Genomic DNA, 19,344 nt, shown 5'->3' on the forward strand with positions numbered 1-19,344 from the left:
TCCTCAAGGACGGTATTGTAAACTAACCTTAAACACAATGACGACTAAAGCCTGTTTTGCTCTTTTGACACCAGAAGACTTTATTGTTGTGAATGGTAAAAAAATACTCCTTTGAAGATATTACTCAGAATACCACCAACAGGTTTTGTTGACTTATTTAATACTTTAAGGACGGGTGTAACATGTGCTGCAACTAGAGCAGGTTTCATTATGTTTGGATGTCCGACTGAGTTTACTATAAACGATATGAGCTATAATTACAAAAACTTATTTCTGGTTTTTACTACCAACAATTTCCTATAACAGGAAAAGGTGTCATACAAGGAATGTCTATTCCATTGACATTAAGCACACCAATCTTATATATTGTTTCAAACTTAGGTTCAAAGTGTTATTCGAATGTCGACAGAAACTATTATGACCAAAAGATACTTATGCGTATAAACAATACTTTCTCTGCTGGTTTGCCTATTGTTCATTCGAATGCAGAATTTTCAACCTTAGTGAACTCAAACACTTTGGCAAGTATAACGTTGACATTAGTTGACGCAAACTTTGTTCCTGTAAAACTTTTATGTCCTATGTATTTGTCAATGACGGCAGAAAGTTTCGAATTGGAAGATGCAACTGGTGAAAGTATTGTATTACAAGAACAACTTCAACAACAAATAGCTCAAGAACAACAAATGCAACAAATGCAACAACAAAGTCAAGAATAAAAAAATATTTTTTTTTATTTTTATAAAAATGTACAGAATAGATGTTTCAGATTTTTATGACTTCCAAGCATTCAGAAATATGTGTCCATTTCGAGACTATAACAAAGCAGTCGAGAATTTGAAACGTTTAGTCATTTATGTCGACTCTGCCCCAGAATGTTATGTTATGAAAGAATGGGATGTAGTCTTTAACAAACCTAAAGCAACAATAGTTTCAGAACAAGAATGTAGACAGAAACTTAAGAAAATAAAAGTCGTACAAGTTTGGCATGAAGATGTTAGATGCTTGGGATATCTTATTGTCAAAACTTGAAGATTTTTCAGTTCGAGGTATAAAGTTCTATACACCTTCTCCAAACTTCTATTCTATCTTCACTGGATATAAATACGAACAAGTAGAATGGAAAGAAAATATTATAGAAGCTTGGTTAGACCATGTTCAAAGAAATTATATGCAATGGAAACGAAAAGGTTTATGAGTATTATCTTATGTTGGTTTGCAAACATCTTACAACATCCAAGTGCTAAAAATGAAACTGCTCTCATTATAATTGGAAAACAAGGAACTGGTAAGAACACATTCTTTACAGATATCTTATGCAAACTGTTAGAGGGCTATTCGAATCCGAATATGACAAACTTAGAAAACATCTGTGGCAAGTTTAACTCCTCAATAGAGAATATGAAACTTATAGTTTGCAATGAACTTCAAAGTATAGATACAACAAAAGTTTTGAACTCAAGATGCTTTGAAGAGTCTTATAACAGACAAAGTTGGAGTTGTTGAAAGAAAGTATAAAGACCAAAGAGTTTGTGAAAATGTTGCAAACTTCATTATGGTTTCAAACAATGCTGTTCCGATGAAGTTAGAAAGTTCTGACAGAAGATATGTAGTTGTCAGAACGTCAGATTCTCATATGCAAGATACAGAATATTTTGACGACTTAGCAGAAACTTTGACATCTGACTTTTACAACCACTTGTTCTCATATTTTATGACATTAGATATTTCAAAGTTCAATCCAAGACAAATTCCACATACCGAAGAGAGACAAACATTGTTTAGAAGCAAACAAGAGTGTATATGAACTGTTCATAGATGAAACTGACTTTGTGTCATTAGATGAAAGGTCATTGTACGATTCGTATAACAAATTGTCAAGAATATGTATATGACAGCGTCTAAACGAACATTCTTGGCAAATGTCAAAAGTCTTTTAGACGTACAGAAAGGTGTATATACAAAGAAAAATTTTTATGAGTAAATTTTAAAAAAAATATTTTTTTATCCGATAGAAAAAAGATGGCAAAATTCATCTCAGTAAACAAGTACATGTCAGGACTTAAAGAAGAAACTAGACCCATTCACATATTTGAATGTTTACTTCTACCATTTTGAAAAGTCTTCATTCAGCAAAGTTTGGAACATCGAACAGTTAAGTTTGCTATTGTGACTAAAAATGGTGCGAAATTTGAAGACTTAGACATAGAAGGTTTGTTAGCAGTCAAAGAAAGTTTTGACAGAAGGTTTTCAAACCTTAAAGAAGGCAAAGCATACAAACTTGTTATACCTTATGAACCAAAGAAAGCAGACGACTATGAATATTATGAGTCTAAGATAGTTGAAGTTCAAGGTAAATTGGGTAAAAAGATTTTAGAGTCTAAGCCAGTGTTTGCTCCTAAAGAGGAAGAGAACATTGACATTGACCAGAAATGTTCTAAAAATAAAATTTTATTTTTACATGTCAAATTTCTTTTTCTCTGGAACTGGTTCAGGTTCTTTCTTCTCTTCTTCTACTTTCTTTTCTTTCTTTTCTTTCTTCTTCTTTTCTGGTGGTGAGACGTCAAATTTGGCGCAACCATATTTATGTAAAAGTTCTTTGTCCTTTAATAGCTCTTCTATTCTGTTTTCTATTTCATCTTCAAGAACAGCGCATGTGTCTTCTTTGCATTCTAAGAACTTTTGTTGGACTTCATCTTTCCAATCGGCGTCATCTCTGTCAACAAGTCTGTCATTGACAAATTTTAAGACTGCTCTGCTTAATGTTTTATGGTTCTTGTCATATTCCCAGAAACAGAACTTTAGAACAAATTCCCCTTTCTTGTTTACACTATGTAAGATTTTATGGTCGACAGATGTTTTGCTGTCGAAAAGCTTGTCTCGAATATAGATAGCGAAATCGCTAGACATTTTCTAAAAGATAAAAATTTTAATTTTTCTAAAAATATGTTAGAAAAAAAGTTTGCTGACATTGACAAGAAATTTGAGAATGTTTTAAACAAGAACAAGGTGAAGTTAGAAAATGCTCAGATAAAACCCATACATGACAAGTTTTTATTTGCTCAGAATGGTATAACAGGTCTAATTGCACCACCTGGGTCGGGTAAGACTTTCACTTATCTTAAAATGGCTGCACAACAACAAGAACTAGATGAGAAGAACCCATTCTATGAGTTAGTAGTCATTTGTAGTACTTCTGGTCAATTTGACCAAACCGTCAATTCGTTCAAAGATATTATAAAGAAGTCTAAGTTAGTATGTATAAAAGACTCTGAGTTGTTAGATTGGATAAAGAAGTACCAAAGAAGAGTTTTGAAGTATAATGCTATAAATGAGTATATAAATTCTAAGTTGAAAGACCCAAATGAGGAAATGCAGAGAATATTAGAGAAGAAACACTTCAGAAACAAACAGAAAGAGATAGAATACATTTCGAAGAAATTGCAATCTTACGATTGGAAGACATACCCTCATAGGTGTCTTCTTATCTTAGATGACTTTGCTTCTCATCCTTTGCTTAAGAATAGAGAACAAGATATGTGTCGAATTCTTAAGAAGCTCAGACACTTTAACATCTCAGTTGTCATTTGTGTACAGACAGCAAAGAGTTTAAGTAAGGATGTAAAGAGAATACTTACTGACATTGTACTTTTCCCCGGATTGTCCGAAGACGATTTCATGGAACTTATGAAAGAGTCCATGGCAGGTAAGTTTGACAGACATGAACTATGGGAGAAGTATAAAGTCATACAAGACCCTCATACTTCTTTCAGAATTCATATCTACGCAAACAAAGTTCAAATTGTAAAAAGTCAAGCTTGAAAAATAAATGGTTCATCTACCCTACTTGTTTGAAGTTGTCAAAATACTCTGTTATTTTTCACGATTTTCATAGAGTTTTGGCGACTGGGGTTTTTTACTTACTCGCTGTTCTTCACTGTTTTCATACGGAATCTCTTCTCTCGGTTTTCCGAGGGAAGCAAGCATATGCCATTTTTTGACGAAGTGAACGTTTGCACTTCGTCAAAAAAATCCCTGAAATCAAGAATTTTGTTGCTGAATTCAGCAAAAATAATGTTTAGGTGAAGAGGTGAGATCTCACCTGTTTTCTCACCTGTTTTCTCACCTGTTATTTTATAAGCGTTTTACATGGTAAACGTTATTTTTTAAATTTTGTGAAAACTCAACGGTTTGACACATGCCCTAAAATTATTTTACTCAGAATTTTCATACGGAATTCAGCAAAAATATATTTTAGGGTAGATGGTTAGATCTAACCTGTTTTCTCACCTCTTTTCTACCCCAGTTATTTTATAAGCGTTTTACATGGTAAACGTTATGAATTCGTGAGACTCTAAACAGTTTCGTAGCTTCTATTTCTTCTTTTAGTACATCGAATGTTTTAACGATACCGAAAGTTTCTTTATACTTCTTCTTGACGTCAGATAGAAGGAAATCTTCTGCTGTTGGATAGTTTTTGTTCAGAAATTCTAAAAAAAATAAAAAAATAAAAAAAAATAAAACTAACTTTATTTTTTATTTCGGGAAAATTCATGAAAATTCAAGAGGTGAAAAAAGAGGTGAAAAAACAGGTGAGATCTCACCTTCTACCCTAAATTATATTTTTACTGAATTCAGCAACAAAATTCAAATTGTAAAAAGTCAAGCGTAAAAATAAAGTGTTTAGTCTTAGTAAGTAAGTCTGTTGTGGTTCTGCAGCTTTCGGTTCTTCTGGCTTTGGAAGGCATTCAGGAAGAGGAACGTCAGTCATCCGTTTGTGTCCTGTCGGATGGAAAAATTTTTCCTGTCGGATGGAAGAGTTCTTCCTGTCGGAAGGAAAATTTTTTCCTGTCGGATGGAAAAATTTTTCCTGTCGGATGGAAAATTTTTTCTGAAGTTCGACCAAAAAGTTCTCAATTTTCGAAAATTTGAATGGTTTACGGACGGACAACTGGAAAAATTTTTCCTGTCGGATGGAAAAATTTTTCCTGTCGGAAGGAAAATTTTTTCCTGTCGGATGGAAGAGTTCTTCCTGTCGGATGGAAAAATTTTTCCTGTCGGATGGAAGAGTTCTTCCTGTCGGAAGGAAAATTTTTTCCTGTCGGATGGAAAAATTTTTCCTGTCGGATGGAAAAATTTTTTTCTGAAGTTCGACCAAAAAGTTCTCAATTTTCGAAAATTTGAATGGTTTACGGACGGACAACTGGAAAAATTTTTCCTGTCGGATGGAAAAATTTTTCCTGTCGGAAGGAAAATTTTTTCCTGTCGGATGGAAGAGTTCTTCCTGTCGGAAGGAAAATTTTTTCCTGTCGGATGGAAGAGTTCTTCCTGTCGGAATGAAAATTTTTTCCTGTCGGAAGGAAAAATTTTTCCTGTCGGATGGAAGGACTCGGAATGCCAGAAGGATTTGACGAGGCAATTTACCTAATTGAGCTACTTGAGCCATCTGAAGTCAAGCGTAAAAATAAAGAGTGCAATTTACTCTACTTGTTTGAAGTTGTCAAAATACTCTGTTATTTTTTCTTTCAGTAGCGGTAAGTCTTCTTTGAAGGTAAGTATTGTACAACCTTTAATATCATAGTGTGTTTGAGGTAACGTATCTTGAACTATTTGTTTCACATCTTCATTCGGTGTCATTGAAATCGGTAAGTTTTCGCGATAGAACCAATTTCTGTCAGATTTGTAAATCTTAGCAAGGTCGTAAAAGCTTTTGTTGTTTCTTCTGACTAAATGCAACATAACCATATCTTTATCTTCTTCATTTTCCATCTCTTCAGTATAAATCATATACTTATAGTTCTTTTTCCTTTCCTTTTGGTACCGAACGTGGTATTCTTTTCTGAATGCTTTTGTCTTTTGCTTCAATGACTTCATCTTTTGCTTCAAGCTTGTTTTCCATCTCTTCACGTTCTTGTCTATGAATTTCGTCAAGAAGTCTGTAAATATACCAAGCATAACGAGGCGAAGCCCACATTGCAACAGCATTTACAAGAAGTCTATGTACATAATATCCTCTCAAACCGTTTGGCAATTTTTCACGATTTTCATAGAGTTTTGGCGACCCAGAAAAAAGTCGGTCTCGCTGTGCTTCGCTCAAAAGTTCTTGTGTGCTTTGGTTCCTAAACCAGTCTTTAGGAAGCTTAGTATCTGGAGCAAAACATGCTGTCAAAATACTTTGCATCTGGTACATATCGTCTTTGACCGAACGAATGAGACGGAGTTGTTTGTTAAACTGTATGTACTCGTATTCTTCATTTATAGCTTCATGGACTATAACTGTTGTTGTGTTCTCTGTTGTTGACATATCTGTCTTTACATACAAAATAAAAAAATATTTTATAAAAAATTAGCGTTATTTTTTCTATCTTAAGGAAATTCATGATTTTCATAGAGTTTTGGCGACTACGTTTTTTTACGTACTCGCTGTTCTTCACTGTTTTCATAGAGTTTTGGCGACTAAGGTTTTTTACCTACTCGCTGTTCTTCACTGTTTTCGTACGGAATCTCTTCTCTCGGTTTTCCGAGGGAAGCAAGCATATGAGGAAATTCATGAAATTTGGTCATTTTTCAGCAAAAATAATGTTTAGGTGAAGAGGTGAGATCTCACCTGTTTTCTCACCTAATTTTTCACCTCTTTTTTTTTCACAACCGTTTTACATGGTAAGCGTTATTTTTACATTATGACACGAAGTGAAGGTTGACACTTCGTCAAAAAAATCCCTGAAATCATATCTTACATACAAAAAAATACAAAAAAAATAACACTTTTTCATTAGATAACTGTTATTTTTTGACGAAGTGAAGGTTGACACTTCGTCAAAAAAATCCCTGAAATCATATCTTACATACAAAAAAATACAAAAAATGACACTTTTTCATTAGATAACTGTTATTTTTTGACGAAGTGAAGGTTGACACTTCGTCAAAAAATCCCTGAAATCATATCTTACATACAAAAAAATACAAAAAAATGACACTAACTTTATTTTCTGACTTTCACAAAAGACCAAAAATAAACGCTTTACATGTATTTTTCAGCAACTTCGTCAAATAATTTTATAGCTTTATCTATCTCATCTACTTCAAACGTTTCTTTACCTTTTATGGGAGCACCATACATTTTCTCAAACTTTTCAAGTAGTTCTGTTTCTGCAGCTCTCATATCATTAACGAACACAACCTTGACTCTATTGACTGTACTGTCATATCTTTGAGTTATATTATATGTTCTTCCTATCTTATATCTCTTTGTATTGAAGTCCTTCGGTTTCTGAACGATGTAAAGTAAGCCTTCACTGCACCGTTCCGTATCGAATGAACCATATGTTATGAAGTTATATCCAACAACTAGGTCTAACCATAACAAAACTATTGGTATAAGACTTTTGTCAATGAGATATGCTGTAGTTCCATAGAATCTTACCGATATTATAAGCTCAGGATTTCTTGTCAAAATTTTCTGAGTAGAAGCATTTCTAACCCAGTCCTTCGGTTTCTTTCCAAATGGAGATATAATGTCTGACAAAGAATATTTGTTGTATTTCTTTGAGTATCTTACGTTTAAATCACCTATTCTAACCAATTTGGTGTCATTGTCTATCTTTTTAACTGTTTCAAACTCAATGTTTGTCATTTCTGTTCTTACATACAAAATAAAAAAATAAATAAAAATAAAACTAACTTTATTTTTTCTGTCTTAAGGAAATTCATGAAATTTGGTCATTTTTCAGCAAAAATAATGTTTAGGTGAAGAGGTGAGATCTCACCTGTTTTCTCACCTGTTTTCTCACCTCTTTTTTTCACAACCGTTTTACATGAATTGTACGATGTATATTTGAAATCCTAAACAGTTTCGTAGCTTCTATTTCTTCTGTCAGTATGTCAAAAGTTTTAACGATACCGAAAGTTTCTTTATATTTCTTCTTGACGTCAGATAGAAGGAAATCTTCTGCTGTTGGATAGTTTTTGTTCAGAAATTCTAACATGTCCATTTTATCTTCTGCTGGTTTTTCTGCTTCTTTCTTTAAGTCTGCATAGTCGTTTCTCATACGTTCTATCTCTTTGACGGAGTAGTTATATTTCCTCATTGCTGCTTTACATTTAGAACATTGCGGGTTCATTTTTGCGTTATACATTGAAATAAAACCAGCTAAAACAACTAAAGCGTCAATTGCTCTCTTCATCTCAAACATAGCGGGTCTTATTTGTTTGTTCCATACTTTACCTCTTCTATCTTCATCTCTTATCTGCCATACACATTCAGCAACTAACGAAACAAAGTTGTCGTAGGTCTTAAATTCTTCAGATTTATATATGTCAGAAACATTCTTATATACCATGTCGCAATCTTTGTCCATAACCTTATGGTTGCAATGAAATCCTAGAAACTCATAGTTTACCTTTCGTATGAACTTCTTTATTTCTACTGAGTCAGTTGCTTTGACTTCTATTTCGTCGAATTCAGGAATAGTGAGTTTTTGTTGTTGGATTTCAGGCAATTTGGGTAAATGGTCAATAATGTCCTGCATTTCATAAAGATACTGTTCATTTGTTTCATCTTTCGCACTACAGTCTAAATTACGTGTTAAAAGTTCTTGCTTTATCTTCTGGATTTCTGTTTCAAAAGTATATGAAGAAGGAATGAAGCTTTTCATCTCTACTAACATTGACGTAGGATTCATGACTAAAGAGTTTGGTGCTGTTGTTTGAATTGTTGTTGTGCCGATTGTTGACATTTTATTTTTTTATACAAAATAAAAAAATAAAAAAAAATAAAACTAACTTTATTTTTTATTTCGGGAAAATTCATGAAAATTCATGAGGTGAAAAAAGAGGTGAAAAAACAGGTGAGATCTCACCTCTTCACCTAAACTTTATTTTTGGGTCCTTTACGCTCATTACGATGAAGAAGTCTTGACAAAACATTTACGATGAAATCATGACAAAACAGGTACGCTCATTACGATGAAGAAATCATGACAAAACATGTACGCTCATTACGATGAAGAAGTTTTGACAAAACATTTACGATGAAATCATGACAAAACATTTACGAAGAAGTCATGAAAATTCAAGAGGGTGAAAAAGCAGGTGAAAAAACAGGTGAGATCTCACCTCTTCACCTAAACATTATTTTTGCTGAATTCAGCAACAAAATGAACGAGGTCAGGATGTATGTAAATACATTTGAATTCATTCATAACACCCTTAGTAAGCTCATAAAATGCTTGTTTTGAGGTCGAGCCACTTTTGGCTCCACCGTATTCTTTCAACCAAAACTCAAGAATTTCCTGCATGAATTTTGTATAAAAAGCAACCGTCTGAATTCAGACTGTTGCTATATTCTTCACAAAACATTTACGCTCATTACGATGAAGAAGTCTTGACAAAACATGTACGATGAAGTCATGACAAAACATATACGAAGAAGTCTTGACAAAACATTTACGAAGAAGTCTTGACAAAACATTTACCCGACATTCTCGTCAAATACAAAAAAAATGACACTTTTTCATTAGATAACTGTTATTTTTTGACGAAGTGAAGGTTGACACTTCGTCAAAAAAATCCCTGAAATCATATCTTACATACAAAAAATACAAAAAAATGACACTTTTTCATTAGATAACTGTTATTTTTTGACGAAGTGAAGGTTGACACTTCGTCAAAAAAATCCCTGAAATCATATCTTACATACAAAAAAATACAAAATAAAACTAACTTTATTTTTTCTATCTTAAGGAAATTCATGAAAATTCATGAGGGTGAAAAAAGAGGTGAAAAAACAGGTGAGATCTAACCTCTTCACCTAAATTATATTTTTGGGTCCTTTACACTCATTACGAAGAAGTCTTGACAAAACATTTACGAAGAAGTCATGACAAAACATTTACGAAGAAGTCATGACAAAACATTTACGAAGAAGTCATGACAAAACATTTACGAAGAAGTCATGACAAAACATTTACGAAGAAGTCTTGACAAAACATTTACGAAGAAGTCATGACAAAACATTTACGAAGAAGTCATGACAAAACATTTACGAAGAAGTCTTGACAAAACATTTACGAAGAAGTCATGAAAATTCAAGAGGGTGAAAAAAGAGGTGAAAAAACAGGTGAGATCTAACCTTCTACCCTAAATTATATTTTTGGTCCGGGAACAACTTTCTCTCAATTGGAGCTGTGGCATACTCTTTGCGTAAACGGTTCAGACCTTCTTCGAACTCTTGGTCTCTCTTCGATTTGGACTGAGATTGGAATTGCTGGGGTGGAGCTTGCTGGAACATCCAAGGGTTGGGGAAGTAAGGCATAGGCAGAGGAGGGTAGTTCGGGAAGCCTTGTGGTGGGTAGTAACCTTGAGGTGGAAATTCTACATAACCTGTGAAGGCGACATCCAACCAGTTCAGTAAACCTTAACGTTTAACTTCACTTTTTTATGTTTTTTGTGAAAGTGTCAAAAATAAATTGTTTTCATGAGTTTTCTACGATGTTAGAAAAAATGTTATTTTCTAATATCTTCACATTCAATACTTTTTCAGCACTTTTCCGTAGTTATATATGAAAGACAATTCGAGATAAAAGTCATAGTACAATGGAATAATATGTTGCACACCATTTGTTGTGAACCAAACTTGAAAGTCAGAGAAACTGTTACTAGGTGGTTCGTAGAATTTAGAAGCAAAGTCATAAAAGTCCTTACCAATACATAGAAAACTATTGTTGCTTGAACTGAAACTTGCATGACACATAACATTTTGAGGGTCAAACACGTTTCTATAAACTGTCAAATCTGCTGGTGGAAGTATAAATTGAAATGGACCATCTGGTGGTAATGGTTCGTTCTGGTTTAGTAACCGAAGAAATTGTGCCCAAGAACGTTTGTCTACTTTCCAAAATAAAAACTCTGTATCTCTTGGAGGGTTAATTTCAATCTTTTGAAATGAAACGGTGGAGTTCATCTTGTCATATTCTAGTTTCAGATAGTATGTTCCATTTAGTAAAGAGTCGTATTTTTCTTGAAATTCCCAATAATATTTGTTCATTTGAGTTTGAAAGTCATTTAGAGTTTTCTCAAGACTTTCGTCTGAACGAACTGTAAAGATTCTCATTTCGTCAAATTTGTCTATTAGACCATCAGAACCTTTATACTGCCCATGAAAATACTGCGAACATAAATGCGTTAGTTCTATTTGAAAACAAAACTCTTCTAAATCCTATTGCCTTTGCATCTGAAGGACTTTGAAGCCAACGAATTGGATAGTCAAACCTGTATACTCGGGATGAAATTTCTTCATCTGAAATAGTCCTACCAGCATTTGTAAAGATATAGTCTAACGGTTTTGTATCTGCTACTTTTGTTCTTTGTTTTTCAGCCTGAAGCATTTAATATATGTAAAAATATATTGTTTTAAAATGGTATGCCATTTCATATTTCTCATCTAACAAACAAGTTTCCCAACTCTGCTTTTATTCTAGCAGACTCTGCTTTTATTCTAGCAGATTTTCTATCCATTCTATATGGGGGCATTTTTATAAAAATAAAAAAATATTTTTTCTTTACTTTACATAACCGCCTGCTGCCATAAGTCTTTGACGCCAACCCATACCAGCTAATGAAGGTTGACTTGGTTTAGTTTCCAAACTAAACTTTGGTTTTGGTTTATCTTCAGTTTTTGGTTTTTCTTCTTCTATCGGTTTTTCGTCACTTTTCGGTTTCTCTGACTTTACTTCACTTGCAGGAACAGTTGTGTCGTCAACATCTTCATAAATATCATATGCCATTTGTTTTTGTTTTCCTTTCAACTTTTTGTGTTTGTTGTAAAGTTTAGAATATTTCGACTCTAAGTCAATGAGATGTTCTATAATGAACTGTTGGTCAGTGAAGTAAACTTTTCCATCTGTTGTCTCGAAAGCTCCTTCAGACTTCAATATTTTATTTGTGAGAGTCTGTTTCTTTTTTGAGATACTAGCCGTTCCATTTCTATGAAAAGTGACTTTATAGTTAGGGTTTGTATTTCCAGACCTGGCACTTTCTATTATTGAATTTTTCTCTTCATCTGTAAGTTCTTTGACAGGTTTTGACAATGGTTCTGAACTTTTTGTTTGTGGTGTCAAATCTACCGTTTCAACTTCTTCGGTCATTTCATCTCAGTAAAAAATTTTAGTTTGGTTTGTTTTCAACTGGTTGTTGTTGTTTTTTAAGTCGGTCTAAAACTTCCTGAGGTATAGGAAGAACTTGACAAACACGTTGTGTAACTGCTGGAAGCCGACAAATCCATCTTGAACCCATTTGTCTCAATGCTGTATTGTTCATTTCATCTCAGTAAAAAACTTTACATTCCCCACGTTTGAGGCGGTTGAGGTTGGTTATTGTTTACCCATTGTTGTGCATGGTTATATCCTCTGTTAAAGAATCTTTCACCTTGGTCCATATAGTGTCCTGCTTGGTTATAGTAGTCATTTGCTTTGTTATAATAGTTTCCTGCTTGTCTTCCTACATTGTCCATCCATCCTTGAACTTTTCCTCTTGTTTCAGGATTTGGAATAAGATTTGTTGCATCTCGTGCTACATCCCAACCTTTCTGTACAGTTTGTATAATAGGTTGTGCTTTCTCTTTAAGTATACCTAATGTACTCAAAATCTTCCTTCCAACTCCAAATACACCTCTGGCTATTGTTCCCACTGCGGGCAAAAAATCTGGATGCAACTCCTGCTAATGCGCCAAATAAACCCATTTCTTATAGGATAAAAAATGACGAATCCAAACAAGGACCCCTATGTTTCTAAAGCGACAAAGAAAGCACTCATGGTAAAAAATCTTTAGTTCAACACCAAATGCTTGGTTTATGGATATCTTGGAAAACATTCCGAGAGTTAGAACAGATGGACCACCATACTGGCTAATATTTGTCGGTCAAAACACAAGATACTGTGAAGCCATACCATTATGGTCCAAAAATATTTTAGATATCTTAGCAGCTTTGACAATATTCGTTGACAAATACCATCCAACAAAACTGACATCTGACTGTGAAAGTTCTTTCAAATCAGATGATGTAAAAAACTATCTGCGTTCAAAAAATGTAAACCAATATTTCATTGTCGACCAAAACCATTCTGCTCTTGGTGTCATTGACGGTTGTATAAAATGTTAAGAGACTTAAACCAACCACAAGGTGGTGAAGCAAATGAAATGTCATATGACGACAAATATAGACACTTCTCCATGGCAAAGATGAGACAAGTTTTAAATATTTACAATAGCCGTAAACAAAAAGGTTTGGGAAACCACTCCCCCGAAGAAATGAAAAACAACCCTGACTTAGAGAAAGACTATATATTTAATAATTTAGTCAAAAGAGACAAACAAGAAAGAATGCCGGGCTTCAAACTTCAGAAAGGTGACAAAGTAAAAATAGAAATACCTAAACGCGACCCATATGAAAATACTATTGACTATGACAACAATGGGAACCCGACAGGTACTCACATTCGTGTTCGTAAAAATAGAAGAAAGTATACAAGAATATTATGAAGTTTTAGGCAAACATGGCAAAATGTACACACTGCAAGCAGAAGATAAAACTACTATTGTCAGACCTCGTTTCAAACTTGTCAAAGTTCAAGTGGTATACTTTCAAAGACAGTTCCTAACAAATATAAGACAACTCCTGACGAATATGCTAAAGAAGTTGAAAATGACGACTAAGCATTTCTATACCATGCGTAAACTGTCATGTAAGGTGGCATGTATTCTTTACTTTGTCCCGTTGTTTGCGTATATCCTGAAACGTGATGTGTATGGTTTCCTCCTCCCTCAGTGTTACTCCAGTAACAATTTATAGCAAACTTAACGTTGTCTTTAACATCATATCCTTTACCTTTTATCATTGCTGACCAATCCCAATATCTATGCTTATGCCAACCTGCTTGAGATGTACTTAAATCTATGTAGTGACTGTGTGCAGGTAAATTTTCACCTGAAATCGTTTTACTTCCACCTGTTTCCTTTGAAGAGTTTGCACAATACAAAAACCTGTCGACTATTTGAGTCCAAGTTCCAAAACCAAGTACTACTTCTGGTCTGGTAGAGTTCATTGACGTATAAATAGAGCCTATAGGATATAATGTTTGAAGTATTTCTGTCTTTAATGTTTGAAGCTCTGTTTTGTCTGCTTTCTTGTCATATAAATCTTGAGCAGTGAATTTAATATTATGTTCATCCTTCATGACATAAACATCTTTACATCTAATGTTTCTCATCGTCGTTATGTCGTCATCCGATGTTAAACCTTGTGGAAAGTTAGGAGGTTTACAATATAATGCATCCCCACCAGTTTCTTCAACCGTTCCTTCAATACTTTCTATAGCAACAGTTGTAAAACTTGTATGTGTATGGTTCTTATCTGCTTTCTTTTCAAGGCTAACGTTTAAGTCTGTTATTTCAGATATAGAATGTGTATGTCCAACGTCACTTTTCCTGTTTAAGGTTTCTTGTAAGTTTTTAATATTTGCAATGGTATGTGTATGTCCAACGGCACTTTTACTGTTTAAGGTTTCTTGTAAGTCTGTTATTTCAGATATAGAATGTATATGAGTCTTTTTAGAATATTCGTTTTCAGCTCTTGTCACTTCACTTGACATTTTATTGTCAACATATGTTTTGTCTGCTAGTTCAGGATGAGTATGTTCTTTTGTTGCATAAGCATTGTTAGCTCTTTCTTCTTCTTTTGCTATTGCATCGTCTACATATTTTTGTCAGCTTTGTTGTCAACATCTGTTTTCAAAGAAGTTCATTTATAGGTTTCTCGTTTAAAGTTCCTTTTGTTGGATTTATACAGACAGTATGGTTCTTCTTGTCTTGAAATAGAAACTCATCTGTCATTGGGTTTAATGTCAGTTTTAAGTTTCCTTCTTTCAATGACTCAGATATCTTAGAATAGTTTGAAAGTTTGTTGTGTTCTTATTTAGAGCTTGCATAATAAGTTGTCGGTTGTGTTGTATTTCTCTTATGGAAGCAATATCTTTCGACATTTTTATTCTAGATAAAATATGCTTCCAATAGAAAAGAAAATTCAAGAGTTGCTACAACTAAACATTAGATGAACTTTTTACTAATGTCGGTCAAAAGTTTGAGACAGAGACCGTAAAGCATGAAGGCTATCGTTTTGACTACCCATTAAGATGGCTAAGAGACCCATCTGTCACAAAAGCTATTGGCTTTCGTAGAATGAAGTTCATTTCAGAAGCCATACATGGTTTCCCATTTACGGTCGTTTTGAAGTTCGATACTATAACAAAGAAAACGTATGTATGAGAAATTTGAACAGGGAAAACTTTTACAAGTTAGTTTGCTTGTAAACTTAGAAACAACTCTTCAAGCTTTTCAAGAAAAATAAACGATATCTATATCGAATATGCAAAACAGTATAACATTGACGAGGGAGAGTACCATCTCGATATTATTTATGACAGGAAAAATGCAACTGTTAAAATCAATAGAATAGAAGACCTTGGAGAAAACGTTTATATTTCTACAAAATATAACAACTTGGCATGGTATAGATTTATGAGGATGTTAAATCAGCCTGCAGCATATCCAGTACACCCAGACTTTTATGAAGTCGAAAACCCTAATGGAACATATGAAAATGTTTTCGACCCAGCTGCTATTATTGTTCATGCTTCATTTTCTGGCGCTCAAACTCTTTCTTATGCTTGGCAAATGACTTTTACGAAAAACCTACAAAGTTATACGAACCACCAAGTGGAAGTATTTCAGACTTTCAAGTATGGTTTACTACAGATGGAAGAAAAAGAATAATTCCATTATACCATGCGTTTTACTTAGAACTTAGTTTCATATACAACTACTATCGAACGGTAAAAATATAATTTTTTAATACGGTTTGAGGTGTTGGATTTGGTTGCCAACTAGACTGTGGTGCAGGTTCAGGCTGTTGTATAACAGGAGCTTGTTCTTCTGGTTCAGGGTCTTTAGGTATAATACCAACAAACTGACCTACCCTTTTACCAATATTTTTGACTCCGTTCCAAATTCCTCTTCCTACGTTTTTATTCCATTCCATATACCTCTTCCAACATTTCGAAAGAAGTTTCCTAATCTTACTGAAGAAACCCATTTTACTATATGTAAAAATCTAATGTCCGCCTAGTCTTTTGCGTTTCCTGTTGAGTTCCATAGCATTCTTTAACTGGAGCTCATACATTCTGTTTCTCTCTGGTAGAAAACATATTCTGGGTCAACTCCTGTGTTCGCGTCATCTGCATAAAGTTGTTTATATCCCACTTCAGGGTTTGTATAAAACTCTTTCATCTCATATTTGCATACCATGTGGCAAACCTAACGCAGCGTCATTTGACATGGCAGTTTGCATTTGTACATCTGTTGGCACTTGACCATAGTTTTGCCATTGCAGTTTGTATTCTAACTTCATTTGGAATATTCTCTGGGTTTGGTTGTCCAGGTTGCTGTGCATTCGCTAAGTTCTGTGCGTCCATTTAATATTAGATAAAAATATCTCTTACGAGTACATATACTGAACATTTGCAGGCATTGGTTCATCTTCATATTCTCTGTACTTTTCTGCCACGTCAAATAAATAAATGACACAATGGAAAAAACCTAAAACAAGTAGTCCTATTTCAAACCACATTTACTTACTAATAAAATTTCTTTGTTATGACACTTTCTCCGGTTTATAGGACCTCTCTCATATTCTATCTTGTCATATATAAACCATAGTCATGTATGTCCTTAACCATCTCATAACGGTTTCCAAACCACTTTTATCGGATGTAAAGTAAAAGCATGGATGGTTATGTATAACGTCTAAAAGTTTCTAAAGTCTCTCAAAGTCCAGTCTACTTGGTATTGAAAATCCCATGTGTTATAGAACGGCGGGTCCACTATAAAGAAAACATTTTCCTTGTCTTTATTTTTTCATACAACTCTGTCCCAATGACATCTCACAAACTCTATACCCTCAATATATTTTTCTATGTCCTCTTGAAAACATTTGTATAGTTAAGATATAAAACTTTTGACATAAGTGTTTCAATGTCATGAACTCTTATAGAACCACTATATAATAGTCTAGCAGATATCTATCCCAGTCTATATATTCTGCTTTTTTCAAAACCTCTCTCACAAATATTTTCTTATCTAATGGTATACGTTCCATCTTACCTATAGGTATCTTTTCTTTTAACTCTTTCAATATATTGTTTGTGTCTGGTATATGTTTGAGACGGTCCATATAGTTGTCGAAGTCATTGCATATAATCTTTGAGTCTGGGAATATTGTATGGCACAAATGGGATATATAGAAACTTCCACCGAACAAATCTACAAATGTTAGACCATTCGGTAGTTTCTTAAGTTCTCTCATATAATATCTTTACATTTACTCTTATTTCCAAAGAACGGTAACGGTGGTTTTGTAAAATTCATTTATATATAATAATAAAAATGTTTTTTCCTGAAAAGTAACAGAAAAGTGACAAAGCATGAAAACATATATAATTTGTGAAAAGTGAAACATTATATAATGTTTTCGACCCAGAAGAAGGCTTCTTCCCAGAAGCAATGGAGGAAGAAGAAGAGGAGGAGGAAATACAGGACTCTATCCAAGAAGAGTCCTCCGAATTCACACCAGAAGACTAACAATTTTCCGAATAAAAACTTCATTTATACTAAACATCTTCGGGGCTAGAGGGCACGAAGTGCCTGGAAGCCCCACTGCCTTTTTTTTTTGAATGGAATCAATGAAACCGTAAATGAGTAAAATAAATGAGAAAAATTCATGTCTTACATTTTTGAATAATTTATTTTTTATTTTGTATGAAATGAGCGTCAAAACTAACAATGTTAAAAATTTAGGATTCACAAACGCGGAAATAAAGGGTATATTAGAGGAGGCGGGTTATGAAGTTAATAAATATTATTTAAGAAATTGTAAAAAATTTGCCGAGTTTTTAAATGAATTTGGTTATGATGGAAAAATGAATAAAGATGATGTTATAAATTTCTTATATCCCACATCTAAAAAAGAAGAAAAACCTAAAGAACCTGATGTTTTTCCTGAATATTATGAAGAACGGATTAAAGATGATGAATATGATGAAATTGAAAGACTGGAAAAAATAAGAGATGAAATAGATGAAAAAATTAAGGAATTAAGAGAAGTTGAAAAATATAATGAAAATGAAGTAGAGGGTTTAATGAATATCCCAGCTTCAGAATCAGAAGTTCAGAAATCTCATGAAGAAAGATATAAAAATTATGTCTCAGAATCAACACAAAATTTATTAGATGGTGAAATAGACGAAACACTTTCCGATGAAGGTACTAAATTTATTCGTAAACATAAGTTACAATTTATTGATAATGAAAAATACCCCCGTATCCTACTTTCACCACCTTTAGATTCCGAAAAATTCAAAAAAGCTCTTAAAAACGTGACATATGCAACTAATACAATTAAGAAAGAAGATCATGATATTTACACAAATTATTATTTAAATAAATGCACGGGTGTTGATAAAGTTTTTGATTTATTAGATAAAATATCAAAAGAAACCATTGGAACCTATAAAATTTTGTGTGATTGTGGTTTCATTGTTGAAGATACCAATAATGTTTCATATGAAAGAACAGCACCGAAGGAAGATGAAGTTGAAAGGTCTATACCATTCGTTATTAAGAACATAAAAGATATGAAAACTTATAAGCATTATATTTATTCATTTATTTCAGAAAAAATGGAAGCAACCCATAAAACAGTTAGTATGGCTAAGTCGTGTACTGAGGCACTGCGCGTCTCCGTACACCACTTAGCGGTTTTGACACTTTACAAAACCGTTAACGTATATTTTACAACACAAACGACAACACTAACTTAACCTTAAATATTTACAAAACCGCCAACCACTTCACCTCACTACTGTAAAAAAATAAACGTTCTCACTTACAAAAGTATTGCAACTCCTCCCATTGCTGTGCTTCACACAACAGTTCATATTCTTCTGACTCACTTTCTTCTTCATATAGGTCAAAATCACTGTCAAAATAAATGTTAGTAAGTTTTGACAAAGCTAATGAAACACGTTTACCGTTTGTATCGTATGCTTGTATAAACTTTCCATTCTTCATTCCTTCATAAACTCAAACTAACTTTACCTTTCTCCCTCGTATCTGATAGAATGTATTTTCACGAGGAACGAAGAACAAATTCTTGAACTCATGACCGTTGTAGTTTGTTATCTCAATAGTTTTCGTCATTTATATAAAAATAAAATAAAAATAATTAAAAATAAACT

The 19,344-nt window shown here is 33.5% G+C and overlaps 5 protein-coding genes and 6 pseudogenes across 11 annotated transcripts, besides 3 other annotated features; 4 read left to right on the forward strand and 7 right to left on the reverse strand.

Annotated features, from left to right (window-relative positions):
• Window positions 1–14,607: a mobile genetic element.
• Window positions 327–719, forward strand: TVAGG3_0491370 (uncharacterized protein; the record flags this gene model as incomplete). The annotated part of the gene is made up of 1 exon (XM_051236201.1): window positions 327–719. The coding sequence occupies one exon, from the start codon at window positions 327–329 to the stop codon at window positions 717–719; it is 393 nt and encodes a 130-aa protein (XP_051094025.1).
• TVAGG3_0491380 lies at window positions 886–1,984 on the forward strand (annotated as a pseudogene). Its single transcript has one exon. A coding segment is annotated over exon 1 (1,099 nt).
• On the reverse strand, window positions 2,458–2,910 carry TVAGG3_0491390 (uncharacterized protein; the record flags this gene model as incomplete). Its single annotated transcript, XM_051236202.1, has 1 exon — window positions 2,458–2,910. The coding sequence occupies one exon, from the start codon at window positions 2,908–2,910 to the stop codon at window positions 2,458–2,460; it is 453 nt and encodes a 150-aa protein (XP_051094026.1).
• TVAGG3_0491400 (protein of unknown function, DUF4106 family) lies at window positions 3,538–3,822 on the forward strand (the record flags this gene model as incomplete). The annotated part of the gene is made up of 1 exon (XM_051236203.1): window positions 3,538–3,822. One exon carries the CDS (start codon window positions 3,538–3,540, stop codon window positions 3,820–3,822), a length of 285 nt encoding a protein of 94 aa, XP_051094027.1.
• On the reverse strand, window positions 5,479–6,190 carry TVAGG3_0491410 (annotated as a pseudogene). Its single transcript has one exon. A coding segment is annotated over exon 1 (712 nt).
• On the reverse strand, window positions 7,022–7,309 carry TVAGG3_0491420 (organellar and viral DNA polymerase type B; the record flags this gene model as incomplete). Its single annotated transcript, XM_051236204.1, has 1 exon — window positions 7,022–7,309. A coding segment is annotated over one exon (288 nt), but the record flags the coding sequence as incomplete, so codon positions are not given.
• Window positions 7,800–8,735, reverse strand: TVAGG3_0491430 (organellar and viral DNA polymerase type B; the record flags this gene model as incomplete). The annotated part of the gene is made up of 1 exon (XM_051236205.1): window positions 7,800–8,735. One exon carries the CDS (start codon window positions 8,733–8,735, stop codon window positions 7,800–7,802), a length of 936 nt encoding a protein of 311 aa, XP_051094029.1.
• Window positions 10,133–10,413, reverse strand: TVAGG3_0491440 (annotated as a pseudogene). The gene has a single exon. A coding segment is annotated over exon 1 (281 nt).
• On the reverse strand, window positions 10,526–11,384 carry TVAGG3_0491450 (annotated as a pseudogene). Its single transcript has one exon. A coding segment is annotated over exon 1 (859 nt).
• Window positions 13,151–13,711, forward strand: TVAGG3_0491460 (annotated as a pseudogene). The gene has a single exon. A coding segment is annotated over exon 1 (561 nt).
• Window positions 14,608–17,834: 3,227 nt separating the features above from the next.
• Window positions 17,835–18,301: a mobile genetic element.
• Window positions 18,302–18,826: 525 nt separating this feature from the next.
• Window positions 18,827–19,344: part of a mobile genetic element that runs on past the window's edge.
• TVAGG3_0491490 lies at window positions 18,989–19,306 on the reverse strand (annotated as a pseudogene). Its single transcript has one exon. A coding segment is annotated over exon 1 (318 nt).

This window comes from Trichomonas vaginalis, chromosome II, assembly GCF_026262505.1.
Source record: "Trichomonas vaginalis G3 chromosome II, whole genome shotgun sequence".
In the NCBI taxonomy this organism is placed as follows: domain Eukaryota; phylum Parabasalia; order Trichomonadida; family Trichomonadidae; genus Trichomonas; species Trichomonas vaginalis.